The sequence below is a fragment of the Oncorhynchus keta genome, chromosome 21, assembly GCF_023373465.1.
Source record: "Oncorhynchus keta strain PuntledgeMale-10-30-2019 chromosome 21, Oket_V2, whole genome shotgun sequence".
Lineage (NCBI taxonomy): Eukaryota > Metazoa > Chordata > Actinopteri > Salmoniformes > Salmonidae > Oncorhynchus > Oncorhynchus keta.
The window spans coordinates 2,303,971-2,329,019 of record NC_068441.1 but is presented as its reverse complement, the minus strand read 5'-3'; the positions used below and the strand labels follow the sequence as shown (position 1 = coordinate 2,329,019).

Below are 25,049 nucleotides of genomic sequence, written 5' to 3'. Positions count from 1 at the left end.
GGCATCTGGAAAAAAGCTTGTCCGGAGAAGGTGAGCGCTACCATCAGTCCTGTGTCATGCCAACAGTGAAGCAGACCATTCATGTGTGGGGTTGCTTCTCAGCCAAGGGAGTGGGCTCACTCACAATTCTGCCTAAGAACACAACCATGAATAAAGGATGGTACCAACACATCCTCCGAGAGGAACTTCTCCCAACCATCCAGGAACAGTTTGATGACGAACAATGCCTTTTCCAGCATTCCTCAAAGTCACTAAGTGACTTGAGGAACAAAACATTGATATTTTGGGTCCATGGCCAGGAAACTCCCCAGACCTTAATCCCATTGAGAACTTGTGGTCAATTCTCAAGAGGCAGGTGGACAAACAAAACCCCCATAATTCTGACAAACTCCAAGCATTGATTATGCAAGAATTGGCTGCCATCAGTCAGGATGTGGCCCAGAAGTTAATTGACAGCATGCCAGGGCGGATTGCAGAGGTCTTGAAAAAGAAGGGTCAACACTGCAAATATTGACTCTTCGCATCAACTTCATGTAATTGTCAATAAAAGCCCTTTACACTTATGAAATGCTTGTAATTATACTTCTGTATTCCATAGTAACATCTGACAAAAAAATATCTGAAGACACTGAGGCAGCAGACTTTGAAAAAATTCATATTTGTGTCATTGTCAAAACTTTTGGCCACGACTGTATGTGCGCGTGCTTGCATGTGGGTCACTGACTGAGACAGTCACACCTGGAACCTGTCAATGCTTCTGCTGAAGCATCCAGTTTAAAATCTCCCCAATTCTGATTCCATCAGAATCATTTCTTCTAACCTTTCCCAGGCGTGCACAAACACATATATACACACACACACACATACACACACACACACACACACACACACACACACACACACACACACACACACACACACACACACACACACACACACACACACACACACACACACACACACACACAGTGGTAGCTTGGTTTTGTTGCTGTCTGTATATCATCTATTTACCTCCACTCCTATCTCTTTGTTCCTCTGTCAGGAGCGAAGACATCCTTTGTTGGTCTGGAAGCCTTCTTTCCTGGAACCGTCAATCAACCTATACACTGGCTATGTCCACCACCATGGGGGTGGACAAAGCCAAGGAAACCACCAAAAGGTTTGAAAATGAATGCAGACATTTAAATGAGAAGCAGATATTTGATGGGCATGCTTATGTCACAGGCTACATTTACAGGTCAATGACGTTATTGTGTATTGTATTGTTATGAAAAATATGAATAACTTTCCACTTATGATGCCAATGAGGGAGCGTTTGGTCATTGACTGCAGGTAAGGGCTACACAATATCTATTTCATAAACAAATAACATAGCTGTTTTCTGTTTTTCATGAGAATGCGCATGTCACATTCATGCTCACTGGCCAATGCTGGGATAGATTGGCGGTACCAGGTGTCCTCGCGCTCTCTCGCTCTCTCTCTCATTTCATTTTCAATTTAAGGGCTTTATTGGCATGGGAAACATATGTTAACCTTGCCAAAGCAAGTGAAGTAGATAATAAACAAAAGTGAAATAAACAATACAAATTAACATTACACTCACAAAAGTTCCAAAAGAATAAAGACATGTTAAATGTCATACTATGTGCAAGTAGTACAAAAGGCACTACAGAAGGTAGTAAAATACTAAAGGGAAAATAAATAAACATAAAAATGGGTTGTATTTACAATGGTTTTTGTTCTTCGCTGGATGCCCTTTTCTTGTGGAAATAGGTCACACGCCTTGCTGCTGTTATGTCACACTGTGGTATTTCACTCAATAGAAATTGGGGTTGTTTTCAAGTTCTTTGTGGATCTGTGTAATCAGAGGGAAATGTGTGCCGCTAATATGGTCATACATTTGGCAGGCGGTCAGGAAGTGCAACTCAGTTTCCACCTAATTTTGTGGACAGGGTGCACTCTCTCTTTCTCTCTCTCTCTGCATAGATGTCCGCCGGCGCATGTGACTTACCAGAAAGTACAGAGAACGGGGAATTCCCTCGCCGCAATTACTAGAGATTGTATTGGAGCTGATCGTACCGGCAGTCAGCATCCTGTGTCTGAGTTCGGGACAGTTGACGCTGTAGCCTTTAAAAAACACTCTGCTCTGCGTTTGTGAGCAAACTTTCGTTCTGGCAAAGAAGACTGGATTCTACACGGAGCACCTTTGTAAAAAGAACCGGAATATAACGAACGAACGATTTTTAAAATCAAATTTCTATTCTTATTAATGATGACGACTAGCGGTGGTGCGAACTGAATTGAGGCACTGTGGCCAGTGTGACTCAATTACACATTCTCTGGGGAAATTGTTCCTCCTCATTTTTGGGGGAGTGGGACACCAGACTTTCACGAAAACCACAATATGCATGATGTGTCCAAACCAGGGTCCACATTCTGCCCAGTAATACAGGCTCAAAAATGACTTTTCAACCAATATATCTAGATGCATAACTTCCTATGGATCGAACAACAGAACACCATGCGCAGGCTTAAAGAAGAGTTCCAATGCCTCTCCGAATTCCACAAGGGAATATGAGGACTTCTCCACTCTGTCTTTCTGAGATACTCGCAGCACAAGACAACAGGACCCAACAGGCTACCGGTACGATGCCCGTCGAAGCCATCTACATGGTGATGGAGGTGATCATCGCAGTGACTTCGGTGATCGGAAACGTAATGGTTATCTGGGCGGTGCGGATCAACCGTTCGATGCGAGACACCACCTTCTGTTTCATTGTGTCTCTGGCTCTGGCGGACATTGCGGTGGGGGCTCTGGTCATCCCGCTGGCCATCACCATCAACATCGGTTTCGAGATGCACTTCTACAGCTGCCTGCTGGTCACGTGCATCGTGCTGGTGCTCACGCAGAGTTCCATCCTCGCGTTGCTGGCCATCGCTATCGACCGTTACCTGAGGGTGAAAATACCCATGAGGTAATAATAAAAGAGAGAGAGAAAGGGGAAATATTGTGCTTTGCTGAGTTTTCTTTGGTCTCTGTTTGCATGCTTTCTTTGCCAAGGTCAGTAGGTCAAACATTTGTCTCGTTTGTGTGTTGGCAGTGGGATTTGAGATATTGTGCAGTACAGGCTATTTTGTTGCAGATTGCCTGAATAGGCTACTCAGCCTATTTTACAGTAAGCTCCAAATCTATTTGGATAGTAACTTGTTTTCTTTCTTATTTTTTGCTCTGTACTCCAGAACTATGTATTTGAAATGGTACAATGACTATTAGGTTAAAGTGCAGACCGTCAGCTTTCATTCGAGGGTATATAGAAATTAACTGTAAATAATGTTTTGCATAATTTTGGAGTCACTTTAATTGTAAATAAGAATAGAATATGTTTCTAAACACTTCTACAATAATGTGGACACTGCTATGATTATGTATAATCCTGGATGTGACAAAAACAAAATACACAATACATTATTTACCATTAATTTCTATTGGTTACAAAATAATCTGATACACAACCAAAACAAACAGCAAATGCACCCGACAAATTTGTAGTCACAAGCTTGATGTAGTCATTGCGTGCTAATACTTAACTGTGTATTAAAGTAGTAAAACGTTAAGTACATTTTTCCTAATACTTTTGGTTCCCTTAAATGGGGGGACTATGTATAAGTGCTGAAATTTCTAAACGGTTCACCTGATATGGATAAAAATAAACTCAAATTAAAGCTTTAACTTTAACCTCATAGTCATTGTATCATTTTTAAATCCCAACGTGCTGGAGTACAGAGCCAAAACAACAAAACATTTGTCATTGTCCCACTACTTTTGGAGCTCACTGTAGCTGCAACTACACAGCCCATTGGCAGTTTTGCTCGACAGGCAAAAAAAAAAAAAAAATAAATTCGATTTGCTCACCTCCTGCGTCCTCTCTCCTCCGTCCTCTCTCACTCTCCTCCTTTTGAAAAAGGTCCAAGTTAAATCGGGTCGGCAAGGAGAGTGTACATATTATTGGAAATGCGCAGGCTTGAAATAAGACGGTGCTTCTGCACTCGCCCCAAAATAAATGTGTAAAGTGTTCAAAACAAATGAAGTTAGTTGTCCAAGACATGTTATAGATAAAACAATAAGTAGCATATTGTTTTTAAACGTGTGCATTTTTTTCTCCTCTGGCTAAACAAAAGCTGATTCAAAGGGGGTGTGACAGATTTCAAAACTCTTTCGTGGTAGGATACACATGAATGAATATCTTTGACGAAAGGAGGAGGGGGCTATCGAAGTGGGGAGGACACTCTTGCGTATGCCTATTAACGAATTGACACTCCTCGACCACTCAGTTCCGGGTTGCGGAGGAGAGAGGATGGATGACAGTCATTTTCCCAAATGAGAATCTCCCACAATAGGCTCTGAGACAGAGCTACATGTCAACATGATGTTGCTTCCAGCTGGAGAAGCATTAACTGTATTTTATATCACATTGTATATAAAATGTAGAATGAATTAATCTACAACGGATAGTCCCCAACCACAACAGACTGCAGACCGACTGTGTATACATAGCCAGTATCAGTTGGGGTCAAGTCTATAGTCAAGATGAGATGTGTGTGTAACAGTATACTTTTAAACCGTCCCCTCGCCCATACCCGGGCGCGAACCAGGGACCTTCTGCACACATCAACAACAGTCACCCTCGAAGCATCGTTACCCATCGCTCCACAAAAGCCACGGCCCTTGCAGAGCAAGGGGAACTAATACTTCAAGGTCTCAGAGCAAGTGACGTAACCGATTGAAACGCTATTTAGCGCACACCGCTAACTAAGCTAGCCGTTTCACATCCGTTACACTCACCCCCCTTTTGACCTTCCTCCTTTTTTCGCAGCAACCAGTAATCCGGGTCAACAGCATCAATGTAACAGTAAACTTTTAAACCGTCCCCTCGCCCATACCCGGGCGCGAACCAGGGACCTTCTGCACACATCAACAACAGTCACCCTCGAAGCATCGTTACCCATCGCTCCACAAAAGCCACGGCCCTTGCAGAGCAAGGGGAACTAGTACTTCAAGGTCTCAGAGCAAGTGACGTAACCGATTGAAACGCTATTTAGCGCACACCGCTAACTAAGCTAGCCGTTTCACATCCGTTACATGTGTACCTGCTCTATTTGAATTCCACACCAGTCTCCTAGTGAGACTGTAACCCTCTCCATCTGTTGACCGACTGGGTAGTGATGTGTAGAGAAAATCATTATATATTTCACTTACAATGAGCTGCTACATATGGGACTTAGGTAGATGTGCTTTCTGCACTCCACACCCAGTTCTAATATGTTAATGAATAAGGACATTTCAATATTTCAAGTTAGAGCCCAAGTTAAGATGGCACTGAAGAGGATGGCTGACCTTTTACATGCTCCCAACCTACTGTGCCATTTTGTATTTTTTTTTGCGTTGTTTGTATTATATTTTAACTTATTCTGTACATAATGTTGCTGCTACCGTCTCTTATGACCGGAAATAACTTCTGGACATCAGAACAGCGATTACTCACCTTGAACTGGTAGAAGCTTTTTCTGACGAGAAGGATATACTGCTTTCCAAACTCCCACCCATTCTACTGGCTAGCATGCAATCATTGGAAAATAAAATTGAGGACCTATGATTACGATTATCCTACCAACGGGACATTAAAAACTGTAGAATCTTATGTTTCACTGAGTCGTGGCTGAACGACGACACGGGTAACATAGAGCTGGCCGGATTTTCCATGCACCGGCAGAACAGAGAAGCTACGTCTGGTAAGATGAGGGTTGGGGGTGTGTGTCTATTTGTCACTAGCAGCTGGTGCGCGATGTCTAATATTTAAAAAGTCTCAAGGTATTGCTACCAAGAGTTCTCATCTATATTATTCGTAGTCGTCTATTTACCACCACAGACCAGTGCTGGCACTAAGACCTTAATAAAACCAAATAAAACCAAGGCCATAAGCAAACAAAAAAATGCTCATCCAGAAGTGGCGCTCCTAGTGGCGTGGGACTTTAATGCAGGCAAACTTAAATCAGTTTTACCACATTTTTTACCAGCATGTCACATGTGCAACCAGAGGGAAAAAAACTGTAGACCACCTTTACTCCACACACATAGATGCATACAAAGCTCTCCTCCGCCCTCCATTTGGAAAATCTGACCATAATTCTATCCTCCTGATTCCTGCTGACAAGCAAAAACTAAAGCAGGTAGTACCAGTGACTCACTCAATACGGAAGTGGTAAGATCAAATCACATTTCATTCGTCACATGCGCCTCAAAACAACACGTGTAGGTAGACCTTACAGTGAAATGCTTACTTACGAGCCCCTAACCAACAATGCAGTTAAAAAAAAATATGAATAAGAAATAAAAGTAACAAGTAATTAAAGAGCAGCAGTAAAATAACAATAGCGAGACTATATACATGGGGGTACCGGTACAGAGTCAATGTAAATGGGCACCAGTTAGTTGAGGTAATATGTACATGTAGGTAGAGTTATTAAAGTGACAAGGTGATAACAGAGAGTAGCAGCGGTGTAAAAGAGGGGGAGCAATGCAAATAGTAATGCAAGTAGTCTGGTTGGCCATTTGATTAGATGATCAGGAGTTTTATGGATTGGGGGTAGAAGCTATTTAGAGGCCTCTTGGACCTAGACTTGGTGCTCTGGTATCGCTTACCGTGTGGTAGCAGAGAGAACAGTCTATGACAAGGGTGGCTGGAGTCTTTGACAATTTTTAGGGCCTTCCGCTGACACTGCCTGGTATAGAGGTCCTGGATGGCAGGAAGCTTGGCCCCAGTGATGTACTGGGCTGTACACACTACCCTCTGTAGTGCCTTGCGGTCTGAGGCTGGGCAGTTGCCATACCATGCAGTGATGCAACCGGTCAGGATGCTCTCGATGGTGCAGCTCGAGAGCCTTTTGAGGACATGAGGACCCATGCCAAATATTTTCAGTCTCCTGAGGGGAAATAGGTTTTGTCGTGCCCTCTTCACGATTGTTTTGGTGTCCTTGGACCATGTTAGTTTGTTGGTGATGTGGACACCCTGTAACTGATGTGTATGCTGCGCTACTGATAGGAATTGTATGAATGACTAAACAATATCTACATTTAAATAGAACTAGAACTAATTAAACTCTACCCTGTTTTATTATAGATATAAAGTTAGTTCATATGGAAGAGATTATGTAGCATGAACAAGGAGTAATTAAACATAATAAACACCATTCCAACTAGGTTGGGGAGGAATGTGTTGTGTGTTTGAAGTAAGCAAAGAGGGTCATTAACCTATGTTTGAACACACTCAGCTATAACTCTGTGGCGATTAAATAAGACAGCGAGAGCCTCTCCCAGGTTTTCCGTTATCTGGAACTGTCTGCAAAATAGTGATAGATAATGGTGAGACTTCAGAAGTTAATCCTGATATAGTGTGAGTCAGGAGTGTGCGCTAGTGGGTTGGAATAAACATTTGAACCTGCTTTGTCTTGGTCGAGAGGAGGAGATTCATTCTATAACCAATGGCGTCATATTTTGTATATAAACTGGCAGCGCGCTCCGAGAATAAATACTATTATCTAATTTTGATAAGACTGGTCCCTGTCTATTTTATACAAATAAGAAACGTACAAATTCTTAATTAAGGAACACATATAGGAAATTCCGTTGACAGCTACAGGACTGTTTTGCTAGCACAGACTGGATTATGTTCCGGGATTCATCCAATGACATTGAGGAGTGCACCACCTCAGTCATCGGCTTCATCAATAAGTGCATCAAAGACGTCGTCCCTACAGTGACAGTACGCACATATCCAAACCAGAAGCCATGGATTGCAGGCAAAATCTGCATTGAGCTAAAGCTGCCACTTTCAAGGAGCGGCTCACTAATCCAGACCCTTATAAGAAATCCTGCTATGCCCTCAAACGAACCATCAAACAATCAAAGCGTCAATACAGGATTAAGATTGAATCCTACTACACCGTCTCTGACGCTCATCAGATGTGGCAGGGCTTGAAAACTATTAAGGACTACAAAGGGAAACCCAGAGCTGCCCAGTGACGCGAGCCTACCAGACAAGCTAAATGCCTTTTATACTCGCTTCGAGGCAAGGACTGAAGCATGCACAAGAGCACCAGCTGTTCTGGACGACTATGTGATAACACTCTCGGTAGCCGAAGTGAGCAAGACCTTTAAATCAAATCAAATGTATTTATATAGCCCTTCGTACATCAGCTGATATCTCAAAGTGCTGTACAGAAACCCAGCCTAAAACCCCAAACAGCAAGCAATGCAGGTGTAGAAGCACGGTGGCTAGGAAAAACTCCCTAGAAAGGCCAAAACCTAGGAAGAAACCTAGAGAGGAACCAGGCTATGTGGGGTGGCCAGTCCTCTTCTGGCTGTGTCCTGGGTGGAGATTATAACAGAACATGGCCAAGATGTTCAAATGTTCATAAATGACCAGCATGGTCGTATAATAATAAGGCAGAACAGTTGAAACTGGAGTAGCAGCACAGTCAGGTGGACTGGGGACAGCATGGAGTCATCATGTCAGGTAGACCTGGGGCATGGTCCTAGGGCTCAGGTCCTCCGAGAGAGAGAAAGAAAGAGAGAATTAGAGAGAGCATATGTGGGGTGGCCAGTCCTCTTCTGGCTGTGCTGGATGGAGATTATAACAGAACATGGCCAAGATGTTAAAATGTTCATAAATGACCAGCATGGTCGAATAATAATAAGGCAGAACAGTTGAAACTCGAGCAGCAGCACGGCCAGGTGGACTGGGGACAACAAGGAGTCATCATGTCAGGTAGTCCTGGGGCATGGTCCTAGGGCTCAGGTCCTCCGAGAGAGAGAAAGAAAGAGAGAAGGAGAGAATTAGAGAACGCACACTTAGATTCACACAGGACACCGAATAGGACAGGAAAAGTACTCCAGATATAACAAACTGACCCTAGCCCCCCAACACATAAACTACTGCAGCATAAATACTGGAGGCTGAGACAGGAGGGGTCAGGAGACACTGTGTTCCCATCCGAGGACACCCCCGGACAGGGCCAAACAGGAAGGATATAACCCCACCCACTTTGCCAAATCACAGCCCCCACACCACTAGAGGGACATCTTCAACCACCAACTTACCATCCTGAGACAAGGCTGAGAATAGCCCACAAAGATCTCCGCCATGGCACAACCCAAGGGGGGGCGCCAACCCAGACAGGATGACCACATCAGTGAATCAACCCACTCAGGTGACGCACCCCTTCCAGGGACGGCATGAGAGAGCCCCAAGTAAGCCAGTGACTCAGCCCCTGTAATAGGGTTAGAGGCAGAGAATCCCAGTGGAAAGAGGGGAACCGGCCAGGCAGAGACAGCAAGGGCGGTTCGTTGCTCCAGAGCCTTTCCGTTCACCTTCCCACTCCTGGGCCAGACTACACTCATTCATATGACCCACTGAAGAGATGAGTCTTCAGTAAAGACTTAAAGGTTGAGACCGTGTTTGTGTCTCTGACATGGGTTTAAACAGGTGAACATTCACAAAGCTGTGGGCCAGACGGATTACCAGGACGTGTACTCAAAGCATGCGCAGACCAACTGGCAAGTGTCTTCACTGACATTTTCAACCTCTACCTGACCGAGTCTGTAATAAAAGAGAGCCGCACACTCTAGGAGCTCAGATGCAAAAATGTAATTGCCAACGTTTCGACAGCCAAGCTGTCTTCATCAGGGTATAATCACAAACACTGTGGGATGACTCGTTTATGTAGTGTCAAAAGACACAGGTGTCTGTAATCATGGCCAATGGTTAATTATAAAATATTAAAATGTCATACAAAGAACAGCATACAAACAACAAATGGATAGCATACGATCATAGACAAATATGACTACACAAGCTTACAAACAATTACAATGGCAAAGTCACAATAATGGCTTCAGATCAAAGTCTACGTTGAGACCGAAGGGAGCAAGGGTCTTTAAGTTAAAGATCCAGGCAGCCTCTCGTTTTAACAATAAATTATCAAGGTCACCCCCTCTCCTAGGGAGGGTGACATGTTAGATGCCAATATAACGCAGAGACGAAATCGAGTGGCCTGCCTCCAAGAAGTGGGCCGCAACTGGATAAGTCAAGTTTTTACACCTAATGGTGCTAGATGCTCTGCGATACATACTTTTAATTTGCGCTTTGTTTTACCTACATTATTTTTACCACAAGGATAAATAAGATAAATAACTGCCTTAGTGGAGCATGTAATAACACCTTTGCTTGGGATCGATTTCCCTGTTTGTGGGTGTTTTGAAGGATGTACATTTATAAGTGTCATTGCATTGTGCACAGCCATTACATTTGTAATTTCCCATCCAGTAGGGGCGCAAATAGACGTTGTTCAGAAATATCTTGGGGTGGTAAATCAGAGTGTACCAATTGGTCTCTGAGATTTCTGCCCCGCAAGAATACGACCAAGGGAAGGTCCGAAAACACATTACCGAGACGATCATCGGATTTTAGGATGTGCCAATGTTTGTGAACAATTCCCTTAATTTGTTCAGAGCACTTGGAATAGCGGGTAGTTAGAACACAAGAATGCGTCTTTTTGCGAGACTGACCTTGAAAAAGGTCATGTCTCGTTTTGTTTTGTATTTTCTCAATGGCAATATTAATCTGATCATTCTTGAAGCCCCTCTCCTTGAACTTTCTTTGCGTCTCAGCCATATTTCTGTCGAAATCTGATTGTTTTTTGCAGATTTTGATTTGACAGAATTGGCTGTAGGGCAAACTATTTTTCAAGGGAAGTGGGTGACAACTATCAGCCCTCAACAAACTGTTACGATCAGTAGGTTTCCTGTAAAGATCAGTGTATAGAACATTATCTTCACACAAGATCAGAAGATCAAGAACACTGATTTGACGTATGTCAGATTGCATAGTAAATCTCAGATGCTCAGAACAGGAGTTAAGAAAAGCATGGAACGCCTGGAGCTGTTTTGCATCACCCCTCCATAGAACAAAAATACCATCAATATACCGTTTCCAAATACTGATGTTAGGCAAGAAAACATTTTTGAGAGGATTGAAAATAGACTGTTTCTCCATGTAACCCACATACAAATTAGCATAGTTAGGAGCCATGGGGGATCCCATAGCAGTACCTTTCATCTGAATAAAGAAATAATTTAGGAACATGAAATAGTTATGTGTGAGTACTATTTCAGCCAATGTTATAATGCAGGTACTGGAAGGTAGTTCACTAGGGTCACGTTGCAGAAGAAAATGTTCCATAGCTTCAATACCGCCCTCGTGTGGAATATTTGTGTATAACGAATCAACATCAAAAGTAACTAACAAGGTATTCTCAGGGAGAGGATCAAGAGATTCAATGATAGAGATCATACTGCTGGTGTCCTTTACAAAGGAGGGGAGCTGTTCTGCGAATGGTCTAATAAAAAAGTCAACAAAAGTGGATAAGAGGGTCCGTTACTGCATCAATGCCCGCTACAATAGGGCGCCCTGGAGGTTATGTAACATTCTTGTGTAATTTCGGCAAAGTGTAGAAAGTGGCAATTTTAGGGTGTTGAATAGCCAAAAAATCATCTGACCAGAACTTAAATACCCATCTAGGACAGTAAAGATAGTGTTCTGAAATTGGGAAGTGGGGTCACTTCTGAGTTTCTTGTTCTCTGGCCTGCTCGCCTCCCTACCACTGAGGAAGTACAGTTCCCGCTCAGCCCAGTCAAAACTGTTCGCTGCTCTGGCCCCCCAATGGTGGAACAAACTCCCTCACGACGCCAGGACAGCGGAGTCAATCACCACCTTCCGGAGACACCTGAAACCCCACCTCTTTAAGGAATACCTAGGATAGGATAAGTAATCCTTCTCACCCCCCCCCCCCTAAAAGATTTAGATGCACTATTGTAAAGTGGCTGTTCCACTGGATGTCATAAGGTGAATGCACCAATTTGTAAGTCGCTCTGGATAAGAGCGTCTGCTAAATGACTTAAATGTAAATGTAAATGGTGTTGTCAAGCAGCTGTCTATGACACTCATGTACATAAACTGTCCTATCCATGAGTACAACTGACCCACCCTTATCAGCAGGACGAATAAGGACTGACGTGTCGGATTGTAAATCAAGCAAAGCTTGTTTTTCATCCTTAGGTAAATTATGGAAAGATTTGGACCCCTGTTTATTCTTAAGGAGATTTCCAACAAGTCTGCAATATGTCTCGATAGAGTGATTGGGATTGGCTGGAGGTATAAAATAACTTGTGCTTCTAAAAGGAGTCGGAGTATGTGCAGGAGAGCAACCTACTGGTTCAATAGAAGTGTCAGAATTAGGGGAGCTAAAGTATTCCCTTAAACGGATATTTCTAAAAAACTTAAACATGTCTACCTTAACATCAAAATCGTTGCACTGGGTTGTAGGCACAAAAGATAACCCTTTATTAAGCAAATATACAGTGCCTTGCGAAAGTATTCGGCCCCCTTGAACTTTGCGACCTTTTGCCACATTTCAGGCTTCAAACATAAAGATATAAAACTGTATTTTCTTTTGTGAAGAATCAACAACAAGTGGGACACAATCATGAAGTGAAACGACATTTATTGGATATTTCAAACTTTTTTAACAAATCAAAAACTGAAAAATTGGGCGTCCCTCTAAACTTTCAGCTCATACAAGGAGAAGACTGATCAGAGATGCAGCCAAGAGGCCCATGATCACTCTGGATGAACTGCAGAGATCTACAGCTGAGGTGGGAGACTGTCCATAGGACAACAATCAGTCGTATATTGCACAAATCTGGCCTTTATGGAAGAGTGGCAAGAAGAAAGCCATTTCTTAACCAGTTGAAGCTAGGGGGGCGCTATTTCATTATTGGATAAAAAAACGTGCCCGTTTTAAGCGCAATATTTTGTCACAAAAAGATGCTCGACTATGCATATAATTGCCAGCTTTGGCAAGAAAACACTCTGACGTTTTCAAAACTGTAAAGATATTATCTGTGGGTGCCCCAGAACTGATCTTACAGGCGAAACCAAGATGCAACCTCAAACAGGAAATGAGCAGGATTTTGGAGGCTCTGTTTTCCATTGTCTCCTTATATGGCTGTGAAAGCACCACGAATTAGCCTGCCCTTTCTATCGTTTCTCCAAGTTGTCTGCAGCATTGTGACGTATTTATAGGCATATCATTGGAAGATTGGCCATAAGAGACTACATTTACCAGGGGTCCGCCCAGTGTCCTTTGTTGAAATTGTTGCGTAATCTCCAAGCTGCTCGCATTCATCCATGTGATTGAGACAGAGAGGATACTTCCAGGAATGATATATCATGAAGAGATATGTGAAAAACACCTTGAGGATTGATTCTAAACAACGTTTACCATGTTTCAGTCGATATTATGGAGTTAATGTGGAGACATTTTGGCGTTTGGATGAATGAATTTTCGGGTTTTTTTTGTAGCCAAACATGACGCAGAAAACGGACCGATTTCTCCTGCACAACTAATCTTTCAGGAAAACTGAACATTTGCTATCTGAGAGTTTCCTCATTGAAAACATCCGAAGTTCTTTAAAGGTAAATTATTTATTGAATGTTTTTGCTGGTTTTTGTGAAAATGTTGCCTGCTAATGCTAACGCTAAATGCTAATGCTAACGCTAAATGCTAGTTTGCTATGGTTGAGAAGCATATTTTGAAAATCTGAGATGACAGTGTTGTTAACAAAAGGCTAAACTTGAGAGCAAATAGATTAATTTCATTTAATTTGCGATTTTCATGAATAGTTAACGTTGTGTTATGCTAATGAGCTTGCGGATAGATTTACACAATCCTGGATACAGGTTTTTTTTTTCGTAGCTAAACGTGACGCAGAAAACGGAGTGATTTGTCCTAAACAAATAATCTTTCAGGAAAAACTGAACATTTGCTATCTGAGAGTCTCCTCATTGAAAACATCTGAAGTTCTTCAAAGGTACATGATTTTATTTGAATGCTTTTCTGTTTTTTGTGGAAAATGTTGCATGCTAAATGCTACGTTAGCCATCAATACTGTCACACAAATGCTTGTTTTGCAATGGTTGAGAAGCATATTTCGCAAATTTGAGATGACAGTGTTGTTAACAAAAGGCTAAGCTTGAGAGCAAATAGATTAATTTAATTTAATTTGCGATTTTCATGAATAGTTAATGTTGCGTTATGGTAATGAGCTTGAGGCTGTAGTCACGATACCGGATCCGGGATGGCTCGACGCAAGAAGTTAAAGATATCCATAAAAAGTGTCATTTAAAGTTTGCCACAAGCCACCTGGGAGACACACCAAACATGCCAAACATGTGGAAGAAGGTGCTCTGGTCAGATGAAACCAAAATGTAACTTTTTGGCAACAATGCAAAACGTTATGTTTGGCGTAAAAGCAACACAGCTCATCACCCTGAACACACCATCCCCACTGTCAAACATGGTGGTGGCAGCATCATGGTTTGGGCCTGCTATTCTTCAGCAGGAACAGGGAAGATGGTTAAAAAAAGATGGATGGAGCCAAATACAGGACCATTCTGGAAGAACCTGATGGAGTCTGCAAAAGACCTGAGACTGGGGCGGAGATTATTATTATTATATTATTATTATTATTTGTCTTCCAACAAGACAATGATCCAAAACATAAAGAAAAATCTACAATGGAATGGTTTAAAAATAAACATATCCAGGTGTTAGAATGGCCAAGTCAAAGTCCAGACCTGAATCCAATTGAGAATCTGTGGAAAGAACTGAAAACTGCTGTTCACAAATGCTCTCCATCCAACCTCACTGAGCTCGAGCTGTTTTGCAAGGAGGAATGGGAAAAAATTTCAGTCTCTCGATGTGCAAAACTGATAGAGACATACCCCAAGCGACTTACAGCTGTAATCACAGCAAAAGGTGGCGCTACAAAGTATTAACTTAAGGGGGCTGAATAATTTTGCACGCCCAATTTTTTAGTTTTTGATTTGTTAAAAAAGTTTGAAATATCCAATAAATGTCGTTCCACTTCATGATTGTGTCCCACTTGTTGATTCTTCACAAAAAAATACAGTTTTATATCTTTATGTTTGACGCCTGAAATGTGGCAAAAGGTCGCAAAGTTCAAGGGGGCCGAATACTTTCGAAAGGCACTATATATGGGCAGGGCTCAATATCTTGCTTGATAAATTAAAGACACTCAGTCCCGTAGGTTCTGGTACCGTGTGAACAGTCTCCTCTACCTCTGATAGTCGTTTCTGCGCTTGACTCCTCCACTCACCATTGTTAGAAGTTGTAACATGTCATATGAGTGTCATCTGATGAAGATTTTCAAAAGGTTAGTGATGGAAAAAATGGCTGTGTTTTTCCTTTGATTTGGTGGTGGTCTAACATAAATATATGTTGTGTTTTTTTTCGCTGTAAAACATTTAAAAAATCGGACATGATGGGTAGATGAACAAGATGTTTATCTTTCATTTTGAGGTATTGGACTTGTTAATGTGTGAAAGTTAAATATTTCGAAAGAATATTTTTGAATTCCCTGCGCCACCTTTTCAGCTGAATGGGGGGGTGGAGTTCGCCTCGGGGAAGCATGCTTATCTAAGATGATGAGGAAGTTACTTTTAAAGAATAACCAGGCATCCTCTACTGACGGGACGAGGTCAATATCCTTCCAGGATACCCGGGCCAGGTCGATTAGAAAGGCCTGCTCTCTGAAGAGTTTTAGGGAGCGTTTGACAGTGATGAGGGGCGGTCGTTTGACCGCAGGCCCATTACAGATGCAGGCAATGAGGCAGTGATCGCTGAGATCTTGGTTGTAAAGCAGAGGATTATTTGGAGGGCAAGTTTGTTAGGATGTTATTTATGAGGGTGCCCATGTTTACAGATTTGGGGTTGTACCTGGTGGGTTCATTGATAATTGTGTGAGATTGAGGGCATCAAGCTTAGATTGTGTTAAGCATGTCCCAGTTTTGGTCACCTAGCAGCACAAGCTCTGTAGATAAATGGGGGGCAATCAATTCACATATGGTGTCCAGGGCACAGCTGGGGACTGACGAGGGTCTATAGCAAGCGACAACGGTGAGAGACTTGTTTCTGGAAAGGTAGATTTTTAGAAGTAGAAGCTGGAATTGTTTGGATACAGACCTGGATAGTAAGACAGAACTCTGCAGGCTATCTCTGCAGTAGATTGCAACACCGCCCCCTTTGGCTGTTCTATCTTGTCGGAAGATGTTGTAGTAAGGGATGGAAATCCTAAGCCAGGATTCAGACACGGCTAGGACATCCGGGTAGGCAGAGTGTGCTGAAGCAGTGAATAAAACAAACTTAGGGAGGAAGCTTCTAATGTTAACATGCATGCATACATATCATGCACAATTAGCTGTCCTTCCTCTACTATGAGAAATCTCCTGTATCACTATACACAGAGGAGGGGTATCATTCCCCAGAGACTCTATTACCTACTTCCTTAATTTATGAGCCACACAGATCTCCGCCCCAGTCACATTCCATTCTGCTCTCCCAATTGCCTGTAACATTAAAGCTTTGGTTTTTGGGACTCAATAGAATACACTGATGTCGGTCCTGCCAAACTCTGCAACTAACACCCTTATGCAAACATTCTGTCTTTAACACAGGCCCTGTATGTACCTTGCCTCCGGCCACAAATACAGTACCAGTCAAAAGTTTGGACACACCTACTCATTCAAGGGTTTTTCTTAATGTTTTACTATTTTCTACATTGTAGAATAATAGTGAAGACATCAAAACTATGAAATAACACATATGGAATCATGTAGTAACCAAAGAAGTACTAACCATAAAAGTGATAAACAAATCAAAACCCTTTGCCTTGAAAACGATTTGTAGTGCAGGACACACATTTCTTCTATTGATTCAAAGTCAAGAAAGTATCAGGTTTCAGGTTATACCCAAGTGCAGACTGTGTAGAAGTAACAATGTTTATTGTAACAGGGGTAGGCAAACAACAGCTCAAGGCAGGCAGGGGTCGATAATCCAGAGTGGTGGGGCCAAGGTACAGGACGGCAGGCAGGCTCAGGGGCAGGCAGAGTAGTCAGGCAGGCGAGCTCAGAGTCAGGACTGGCAGGCGTCAAAACCAGGAGGGTGAGAAAAGAGAGGCTGGAAAAAGCAGGAGCTGAGACACAAAACGCTGGTAGACTTGAACAAACAAGACGAACTGGCACAGACAGACAGAAAACACAGGTATATATACCCAAGGGATAAGTGGGGAAGATGGGCGACACCTGGAGTAGGGTGGAGACAAGCACAAGGACATGTGAAATAGATCAGGGCGTGACACAAAGAAAGCACTTGGAAACATATCAACAGGAAAACAGAAAAGTATGCACTAAAACTCCAGCAATTGTTGCTCAATACTCACACGCACCAACCCAGTATACTCTAACTCCTCATTCTTGTCTTAACCCCCATCTCCATAGCTACAAACATGTGGTGACACGGCGGCGTGCAGGCACGGCGGTGGTGGTGTGTTGGATGGTTGCCATAGTGGTTGGCCTGACGCCCATGCTGGGCTGGAACAACCGGCAGTGTCTCCATGACAACGTCTCCCAGGTGATGTGTAAGTTTGAGAAAGTCATCAGCATGGACTACATGGTCTACTTCAACTTCTTCGGCTGGGTGCTTCCGCCCCTCGTCCTCATGCTGCTAATCTATGCTGAGATATTCTACAAGATACACCACCAGCTCAACAAGAAGGTAGCTCACTGTCTGTAGAGAAGTACCAGTCTTGAGAATCAGATGACTAGAACAGGGTAACCCTACCTTCTTTACCATGAGCTATGTGCATTGTCTCTATTATATGTGCAATAATTATCTATGCTGAGGTATTATATGATCCAACGCCAGCTCGGTAAGAACATTAGCCTGATTTTGTCTTACCAATGTCTTGCTAAGGTTAGCTTGAGCTAGTCTTCCCAATGTCTTGCCAAGGTTGGCTTGAGCTAGTCTTCCCAATGTCTTGCCAAGGTTGGCTTGAGCTAGTCTTCCCAATGTCTTGCCAAGGATAGCTTGAGCTAGTCTTCCCAATGTCTTGCCAAGGTTGGCTTGAGCTAGTCTTCCCAATGTCTTGCCAAGGTTAGCTTGAGCTAGTCTTGCCAAAGTTAGCTTGATCTTGCCAACTCCTATGGTCATTCTCACATGGCCTGACAATGATCCTAGGAGTTGGCAATACCGCACAAACAGTTCTGGGACCAGGTTACATGAAGGTCACTGACTAGACTAGAGTCAGGTGAATGAAGCGGGTACATTTGATGAGCACAGCAGGGAGGTGGAAGGAGATAAAGGGGTGTTGAAATTCACTGTACTTTGGCATAACAGGTTATTCCCCTCAGGGATGAAAGCTTAGACAGGCATAATGAGCAGAGATGTTGATTTGTTTCTAAATCAGGTGTCAACTCACTCCACCCAGGACACAATGCTGTGCAAATCAAACACACTTGGAATAGAATAACCAAAAAATGGAACGTCAGTTAAAACATCAGTTAACTTGTAAGTATACATTACAGAAATGTACAGCCTCTGAATCTAAAGTCTAAATCCTCTTCTCCCTCCCTCCTACCCCAGGTGACGGAGAGCCACGTAGACCGCAGCCATTACTACAGTAAGGAGCTGAAACTAGCCAAGTCATTGGCTCTGGTCCTCTTCCTGTTTGCCATCAGCTGGCTTCCTCTAAACATCCTCAACTGCATCACGCTGTTTAGCCCAAACGGTGACAAGCCCACGCTTCTCATCTACATCGCCATCCTGCTCACCCACGGCAACTCCGCTGTGAACCCCATTGTCTACGCATTTCAGATCAAGAAGTTCCAGAATGCGTTCCGGAAGATCTGGAAGCAATATGTGCTGTGTAGGGACCCGGTAGGCAAGCTGCCCCAGAGAGGGAGTCAGAGGTGCCAGAGCAGATTGGAGAGGATGTTGAGGGCGAACGATGATAACAATTATGTCTGATCTGGTGATGAAGGTCATAGGGGGGCACGGGTCTGTCTGATCTGGTGATGAAGGTCATAGGGGGCACGGGTCTGTCTGATCTGGTGATGAAGGTCATAGGGGGGCACGGGTCTGTCTGATCTGGTGATGAAGGTCATAGGGGGGCACGGGTCTGTCTGATCTGGTGATGAAGGTCATAGGGGGGCACGGGTCTGTCTGATCTGGTGATGAAGGTCATAGGGGGGCACGGGTCTGTCGCATCCCGCAATGTGTATGTTGTTTGGTGTGGTGTTCTTTTATGCTTTTTAAATTTGTACACTTTATTTGTTAACCATCTGTTAATGATGGCTTTTCAGTGGTGGGGTGTTGGACTGATCGTGTTGATCATGAACATACTCGGTACTAAATTGACTTATGGAAACGCTGCCGGCAGTGGAATCCAATACAGCAGAGAGTTTCTACTTCGTTACAACTCAAACACGAACGTAATGGATATCCCAAGGGCCAATCTAATCCCTGATTGTCTGCGAGTGGATTACAAACCCACATGTAAATGTGGAAAACGCAGGGGAATCAGACAGAGAAGTATGACAGGATAGTAGACAGTATAAATAAATAAAAAACATCCCTTACCTAACACCTTGCTGATCAACGCCCAGTCACTGAGGGGGAAAGTGGATGAGCTGTCAGCGAATCTGCGCCTCCACATAAATACTGGGAGGCCTGTTTGCTGGCGTTTACTGAGACTTGGCTGGATGGGTCCCAGACAGGGAAGTGGAGCCAGCTGGCGTCACACTGGCTAGATCGTGATCTGACCGTCACAGGGACTAGTGGTGTAAATGGATCCTGGTAAGAGAGAGACTCTGTACCCCCGATATTGAACTGCTTTCTGTGTCACCGCGACCCTACTATCTGCCCCGTGAGTTCCCCCAATTGTTTGTGACCGTTGTGTACATTCAACCGAAAGATAATATAGCAAAGGCATCAGAGATTATTTATAATCTGTCACAGAAATTGGGTTCCATCTCCCCCGACGCACCCACATTTATTTTAATGGATTTTAACAACAGCACTTTGCACAAGGTCCTGCACACGTACCACCAGTATGTGAAATGTCACACTAGGAAAAACAAGACTCTTGACCTGTGCTATGGAACCATACCAAATGCTTTCTCTGCCACCAACAGATCTCCCCTGGGGACATCTGACCACAATGTTGTCTACCTCCGGCCAACCAATCTTGGAGAGGGAGAAACCTACAGTTAAAACTGTCCAGATCTGGAACGACAACAGTATCACTCCTCTCCAAGGGTGTTTTGATTGTACTGTGGGAGGTATTTGAAGACAGCAGCTCTGATCTTAACAAACTCACAGATGTTGTTTCAGACTTTGTCAACTTCTGTGTTGAGTCAGTTGTGCCTATAAAAACCAGTAAAATATTCCTAAACAATAAGCCTTGGGTATCAAAACATCTAAAATCACTACTTGATAGGAAGAAGGCAGTTTATGCTGAGGGTGGTAGACAGGCTTTAAGAGATGTACAACGTGAGATAAAAAGACAGATACTGGTGGACAAGGAGGCATACAAGCAAAGGGTGGAGAGGACCCTCTCCTCAGGAAACTCAAGGGTGGCCTGGCAAAAGATGAAATACATGGCTCGTGCCACCCACATAGGCAGGGGAAAAACCAATGCGGACCATGGGAGACATGAGGGCCAGAACAAGGCTAATGAACTGAATGTTTTCTTCTCAAGATTTGAATCAGACGACTTAGGAAAAAAACAAACAAATGGAAGTATCATTAAAAGTGTTTGAGAGGGTAGTTGTTAAACAGGCTGGTGTTTTGAAGTTGTTCGGTGGATGTAACGCACAAAAAAGCCCAGGCCTGGACAAAATAAGTGGACATTGAAGCACTGTGATGAACAAATAGTTGGTGTTTTTACAGACATTTTCCAATCCTCGCTCGACCCGGCAACTGTGGTGGAATATTGACTCAGAAATATAACACATTTTCTAGAACTTGTGAATTCAAATGAGACTTTAATACAAGGTAGCAAAGCCGAGCCCTTCCACGTAAAGACTATTTTACAAACGTAACAGAGCCGATCCCCTCCATGGAAAATACTAAATTCTCATATTACAGAGGCCTGCCTTTATAGGATTCTGTCTTTGCATAACGTATAAAGTCCCCTCCCTCTATATGAAAATAGCTTCCCTTGACTTTTCTTTATCATCACTTTTCCATCTCAGTTCTTGCTTGTTAACACCCACATCTGACAGCTGTATAGGTTATAATGGTAGCAGGGCCCTGGTCCTGTACTGGTCCTATATGTTCCATTCCTTGTATGGCCATTCTGTCTTAGCTCTCCAACATGAACAGCTTAGATGCTGCTAATAATGGAAATGTAATCGATAGTCGTGGGTTTTGCTCCAACACAACACGTGCCAGTATTGTGGAAAACCTCAATAATTATACCCATTCCTAAAGCATCTTAGCCCTCTCTGCTGCATGACCCTGTCACCTTGGCATCCTTAGGAAGGAAATGCTTTGAGAAAATTGTGAAAGGTCATATTCTCAGCACCACCCGTTTCAGTTTGCCAATCAGCCCAGCAGAGGAGTTGATGATGCCATTCTCACTCTCCTCAACATGATCTACAGACATCAAGAGGGCGCCAAATCCCTTGTCAGTGTTCTGTTTGTTGACTTTTCTTCTGCCTTCAACACAATCCAGCCTTATATTCGGGCACAGAGACTCATAAGTGACTTCTCCTGAGATGGGGGGCTGGTTTTGTGGCTGTTGGGACTTCCTGAGCCAGATGTCACAGCGGGTCAAGTTGGGTGTCGGACATACGCACCACCAACACAAGCTCCCCACGGGGATATGTTTTGTCCCCACTCCTGTACATTTTATACACCATCCTGACAGACACCTAGTTAAGTTCGCTGATGACACTGCCTTGATCAGCCTGTTGCATGATGACGAGGAACATCATGGCCCGGTCCTAGATGACTTTGTAGAGTGGTGTGATGAATCACACCTGGTCCTCAACACCAACAAGACCAAAGAGATGTGCATAGACTTCAAGAAGCGTACAACACCTACCTCTGCATCATCTGTCAGAGGTCAGAACATAGAGATAGAGGAATACAAATACCTGGGTGTCCTCTTGGACAATAAGCTTCAGTGGAGTAAATGTACAGACCTGATCTACTAAAAGAGTCAACAGAGACTGTACTTTCTAAAAAGCTGGGATCTTTTAATGTTGAGAGTATTTCAACTTTTTGTATTGTTTGTTGGTTTGGCAATTGCCCGTGTCAGCCAGAGAAACATCCTGAGAAGGATTATCACCACAGCAAGCAAGGTACTTAAGAGTCAAACAGACAGGCCCTCAGCAAGGCTCATAAAATTATTTTTAGACCCAAGCCACCCCCTGTACCCGGACTTTGAACTACTCCCCTCTGGGTGCAAGTCTAGGGCACCCCCTTGCATGAAAACTAAACTAGACAATAATTTGTGCCAGGTGTGATATCCCTCCTAAACAGTTCAGGCTGATGTTCCTATCGACCCAGTAAGGCCAGCAGGCTAGTCTTTATTTATTTGGATGTAACTGTTATGAATATTGTGCTGTCAATTAGTGGTATTGTCATGTATATGTTTAAACACCATGTTAAACATGTACATGATACTGCAGCAACATTTCCCCACGGGGACAATAAAGTAAGTAAGTAAGTAAGTGAAGATGTCGGGAATACTGGATTATAAGAGCAGAAGGATGAACATGACAATGGTTTCTCTGTTGATTCGCCTGCTGGTTAGAGAATTATGATTGGATAAAGAGGTGGAGGTGGTGGGAGGGATCCTAACCCTGCAGTGATTGAACTGAAGGAGGGTATGGAGAAGGGACCCTATCCCTAACCCTTGACAGAATCGAGGGGGACCCTAACCTCAGTTTGACCCCACACAGTGAGGAAGTTCTGTCAAGGAATGTTCCTAAACGAGGGTTGAAATGTTACCTCACACAGGCTGAATTAACGATCCACAGGTGGCTGGGTTCCCACACCGTAACCATGGGTGATCTAATCTCTCTACATTCTAGAATGCAGCCGAATGGCGTCACTCCTAATACATCACTAAGGTCCATCGACTGACAAGACAGGTTGTACTGTCTGACCTGATGCAAGACAACAGAACAGAACAGACCAATGGAGAGGTCAGGTCAGAATGGTGATTTAGGATTCCGAATTAGAAGGAAGGCAGAATTACTAACAATGACTTCAACCATCTCCCATCGGCTTAGGGAATGATGATGTGTAACGGGTGAAGGGGGTATCCAGCATGTACCAATAGGAACCTGTTGAACTATTAGTAGCACACTATGGCTGTGTCTGAAATGACACCCTTTATAGTGCACAACTTTTTTGGGGGTGGACCAGAGCCCGCAAATCACTTAAAACTTCAAATGGTTCAAACACGCACAGTCATGAAGAAGGCGCAACAGGATGTTGAAAAAGTTTGGCATGGGACCTCAAATCCTCAAAAGGTTTGACAGTTGTCCCATTGAGAGCATTTTGACTAGCTGCCTCACTGCCTGGCATGGCAATAGCACCGCCCTCGATCGCATGGCGCTACAGAGGGTGGTGTCATACATTATTCAAAATGTTTGACAAATCCAATAAGGATTGATCTAAGGGAAAATACTCTGACATTGTGGTACAAACAAATGCTCTCGAAACAACTCAGTCTCTGGATCCGATTTTGGAGATGAGGGAGGTGAGGGAGAAGGATAAAGTGAGTGAGAAGGTGAGGGGTGAAAGAAGAAAAGGGTGAGGATGTTGAGGGTGGGGGTGAGGATGTTGAGGGTGGGGGTGATGAAGGAGGTGAGTGGAGAGGAGGCAGGCGAGAGGTGAGGGGACATGTAATTGGACAGAAACGAATGGTGTAAAGTACTTAAGTAAGAGTACTTTAAAGTACTACATACGTAGTTTTGGGAGTTCTCTGTACTTTACTATTTATATTTTTGAAAACTTTTACTTCACTACATTCCTAAAGAAACAAATGTACTTTTTACTCCATACATTTTCCCTGACACCCAAAAGTATTTGTTACATTTTGAATGCTTAGCAGGACAGGAAAATGGTCTAATTCACACACTTATCAAGACAACATCCCTGGTCATCCCTACTGGCTCTGATCTGCCGGACTCACTAAAACACATGCTTTGTTTGTGTTTAGTGAGTATTGGAGTGTGTCCCTGGCTAGCCGTAATTTAAACCTTGCTCGAGGCATCATCATCCTCCCCCACAAAATCAAACATCATCTATATAACACAAGACCAACATTAACTACTGTAATTCAGCCTGAAATGTACATTTATCGTGCTGAGTGTCTCAACAAGTGAATAAATGACTAAATAAATGAGCCGGAATCTCCTAATACGCTCCATCCCATCTGGGTATATGATCTTAAAGGGCATTCCATTAGGCTGTTCTCTCCTCTATTGACTACAATATGCATTACTGTTAGTGTTCAGCTATAAATATAGTTATACCACCACATTGTTGAATTCTAGAAGATGGACTAAAACCAGAAAGAAAATGGCACGTAGAAGTACGTTTAACCATTTATTTTAAGCAATGAATAATGCAAGTCTTCGGAATATATGCTCTGCTCCTTCAGGGTAGCTCACTGCCCAGGCAAAGCGGCAAAATAAAATAGCCCACAGGAGTGCGTAAGCTATACTAATGGTGGCAGCATCATGCTGTGGGGATGTTTTTCAGCGGCAGGGACTGGGAGACTAGTCAGGATCAAGGGAAAGATGAAAAGAGCAAAAGTACAGAGAGATGCTCGATGAAAACCTTACTTCACATCGCAAATACAGGTGAGCCAAGCTTGTAGCCTCATACTCAAGAAGACTTGAGGCTGTAATCACTGACAAAGGTGCTTCAACAAAGTACTGAGTAAAGTGTCTGAATACTTATGTAAATGTGATATTTCAGTTTTGTTGTGCAAAAATGCCTAAAAACCTGTTTTTGCTTTGTCATTATGGGGTATTGGGTGCAGATTGATG

At 43.2% G+C, this 25,049-nt stretch overlaps 1 protein-coding gene and 1 long non-coding RNA gene across 3 annotated transcripts; one reads left to right on the top strand and one right to left on the bottom strand.

The window, feature by feature from the left end:
• Positions 1 to 1,273: 1,273 nt before the first annotated feature.
• LOC118399925 (adenosine receptor A1-like) lies at positions 1,274 to 23,783 on the top strand. Of its 2 annotated transcripts, XR_008074047.1 has the most exons (4): positions 1,274 to 2,975; positions 17,475 to 17,751; positions 18,619 to 19,055; positions 19,095 to 23,783. XR_008074047.1 is itself a non-coding variant. In XM_035796150.2 (3 exons), exons 1-3 carry the CDS (start codon positions 2,548 to 2,550, stop codon positions 19,000 to 19,002), a joined length of 1,089 nt encoding a protein of 362 aa, XP_035652043.1. In that variant the 5' UTR covers positions 1,274 to 2,547; the 3' UTR covers positions 19,003 to 19,070. The 2 variants fall into 2 exon arrangements, 1 of the variants encoding a protein (XP_035652043.1); XM_035796150.2 differs by lacking the exon at positions 19,095 to 23,783 and having other exon boundaries at positions 18,619 to 19,070.
• LOC127910269 (uncharacterized) lies at positions 7,661 to 17,273 on the bottom strand. The gene is made up of 3 exons (XR_008074058.1): positions 16,834 to 17,273; positions 16,162 to 16,318; positions 7,661 to 8,858 (listed from the first exon to the last, which is right to left on the bottom strand). It is a non-coding gene; the product is annotated as an uncharacterized LOC127910269 (long non-coding RNA).
• Positions 23,784 to 25,049: the final 1,266 nt, after the last annotated feature.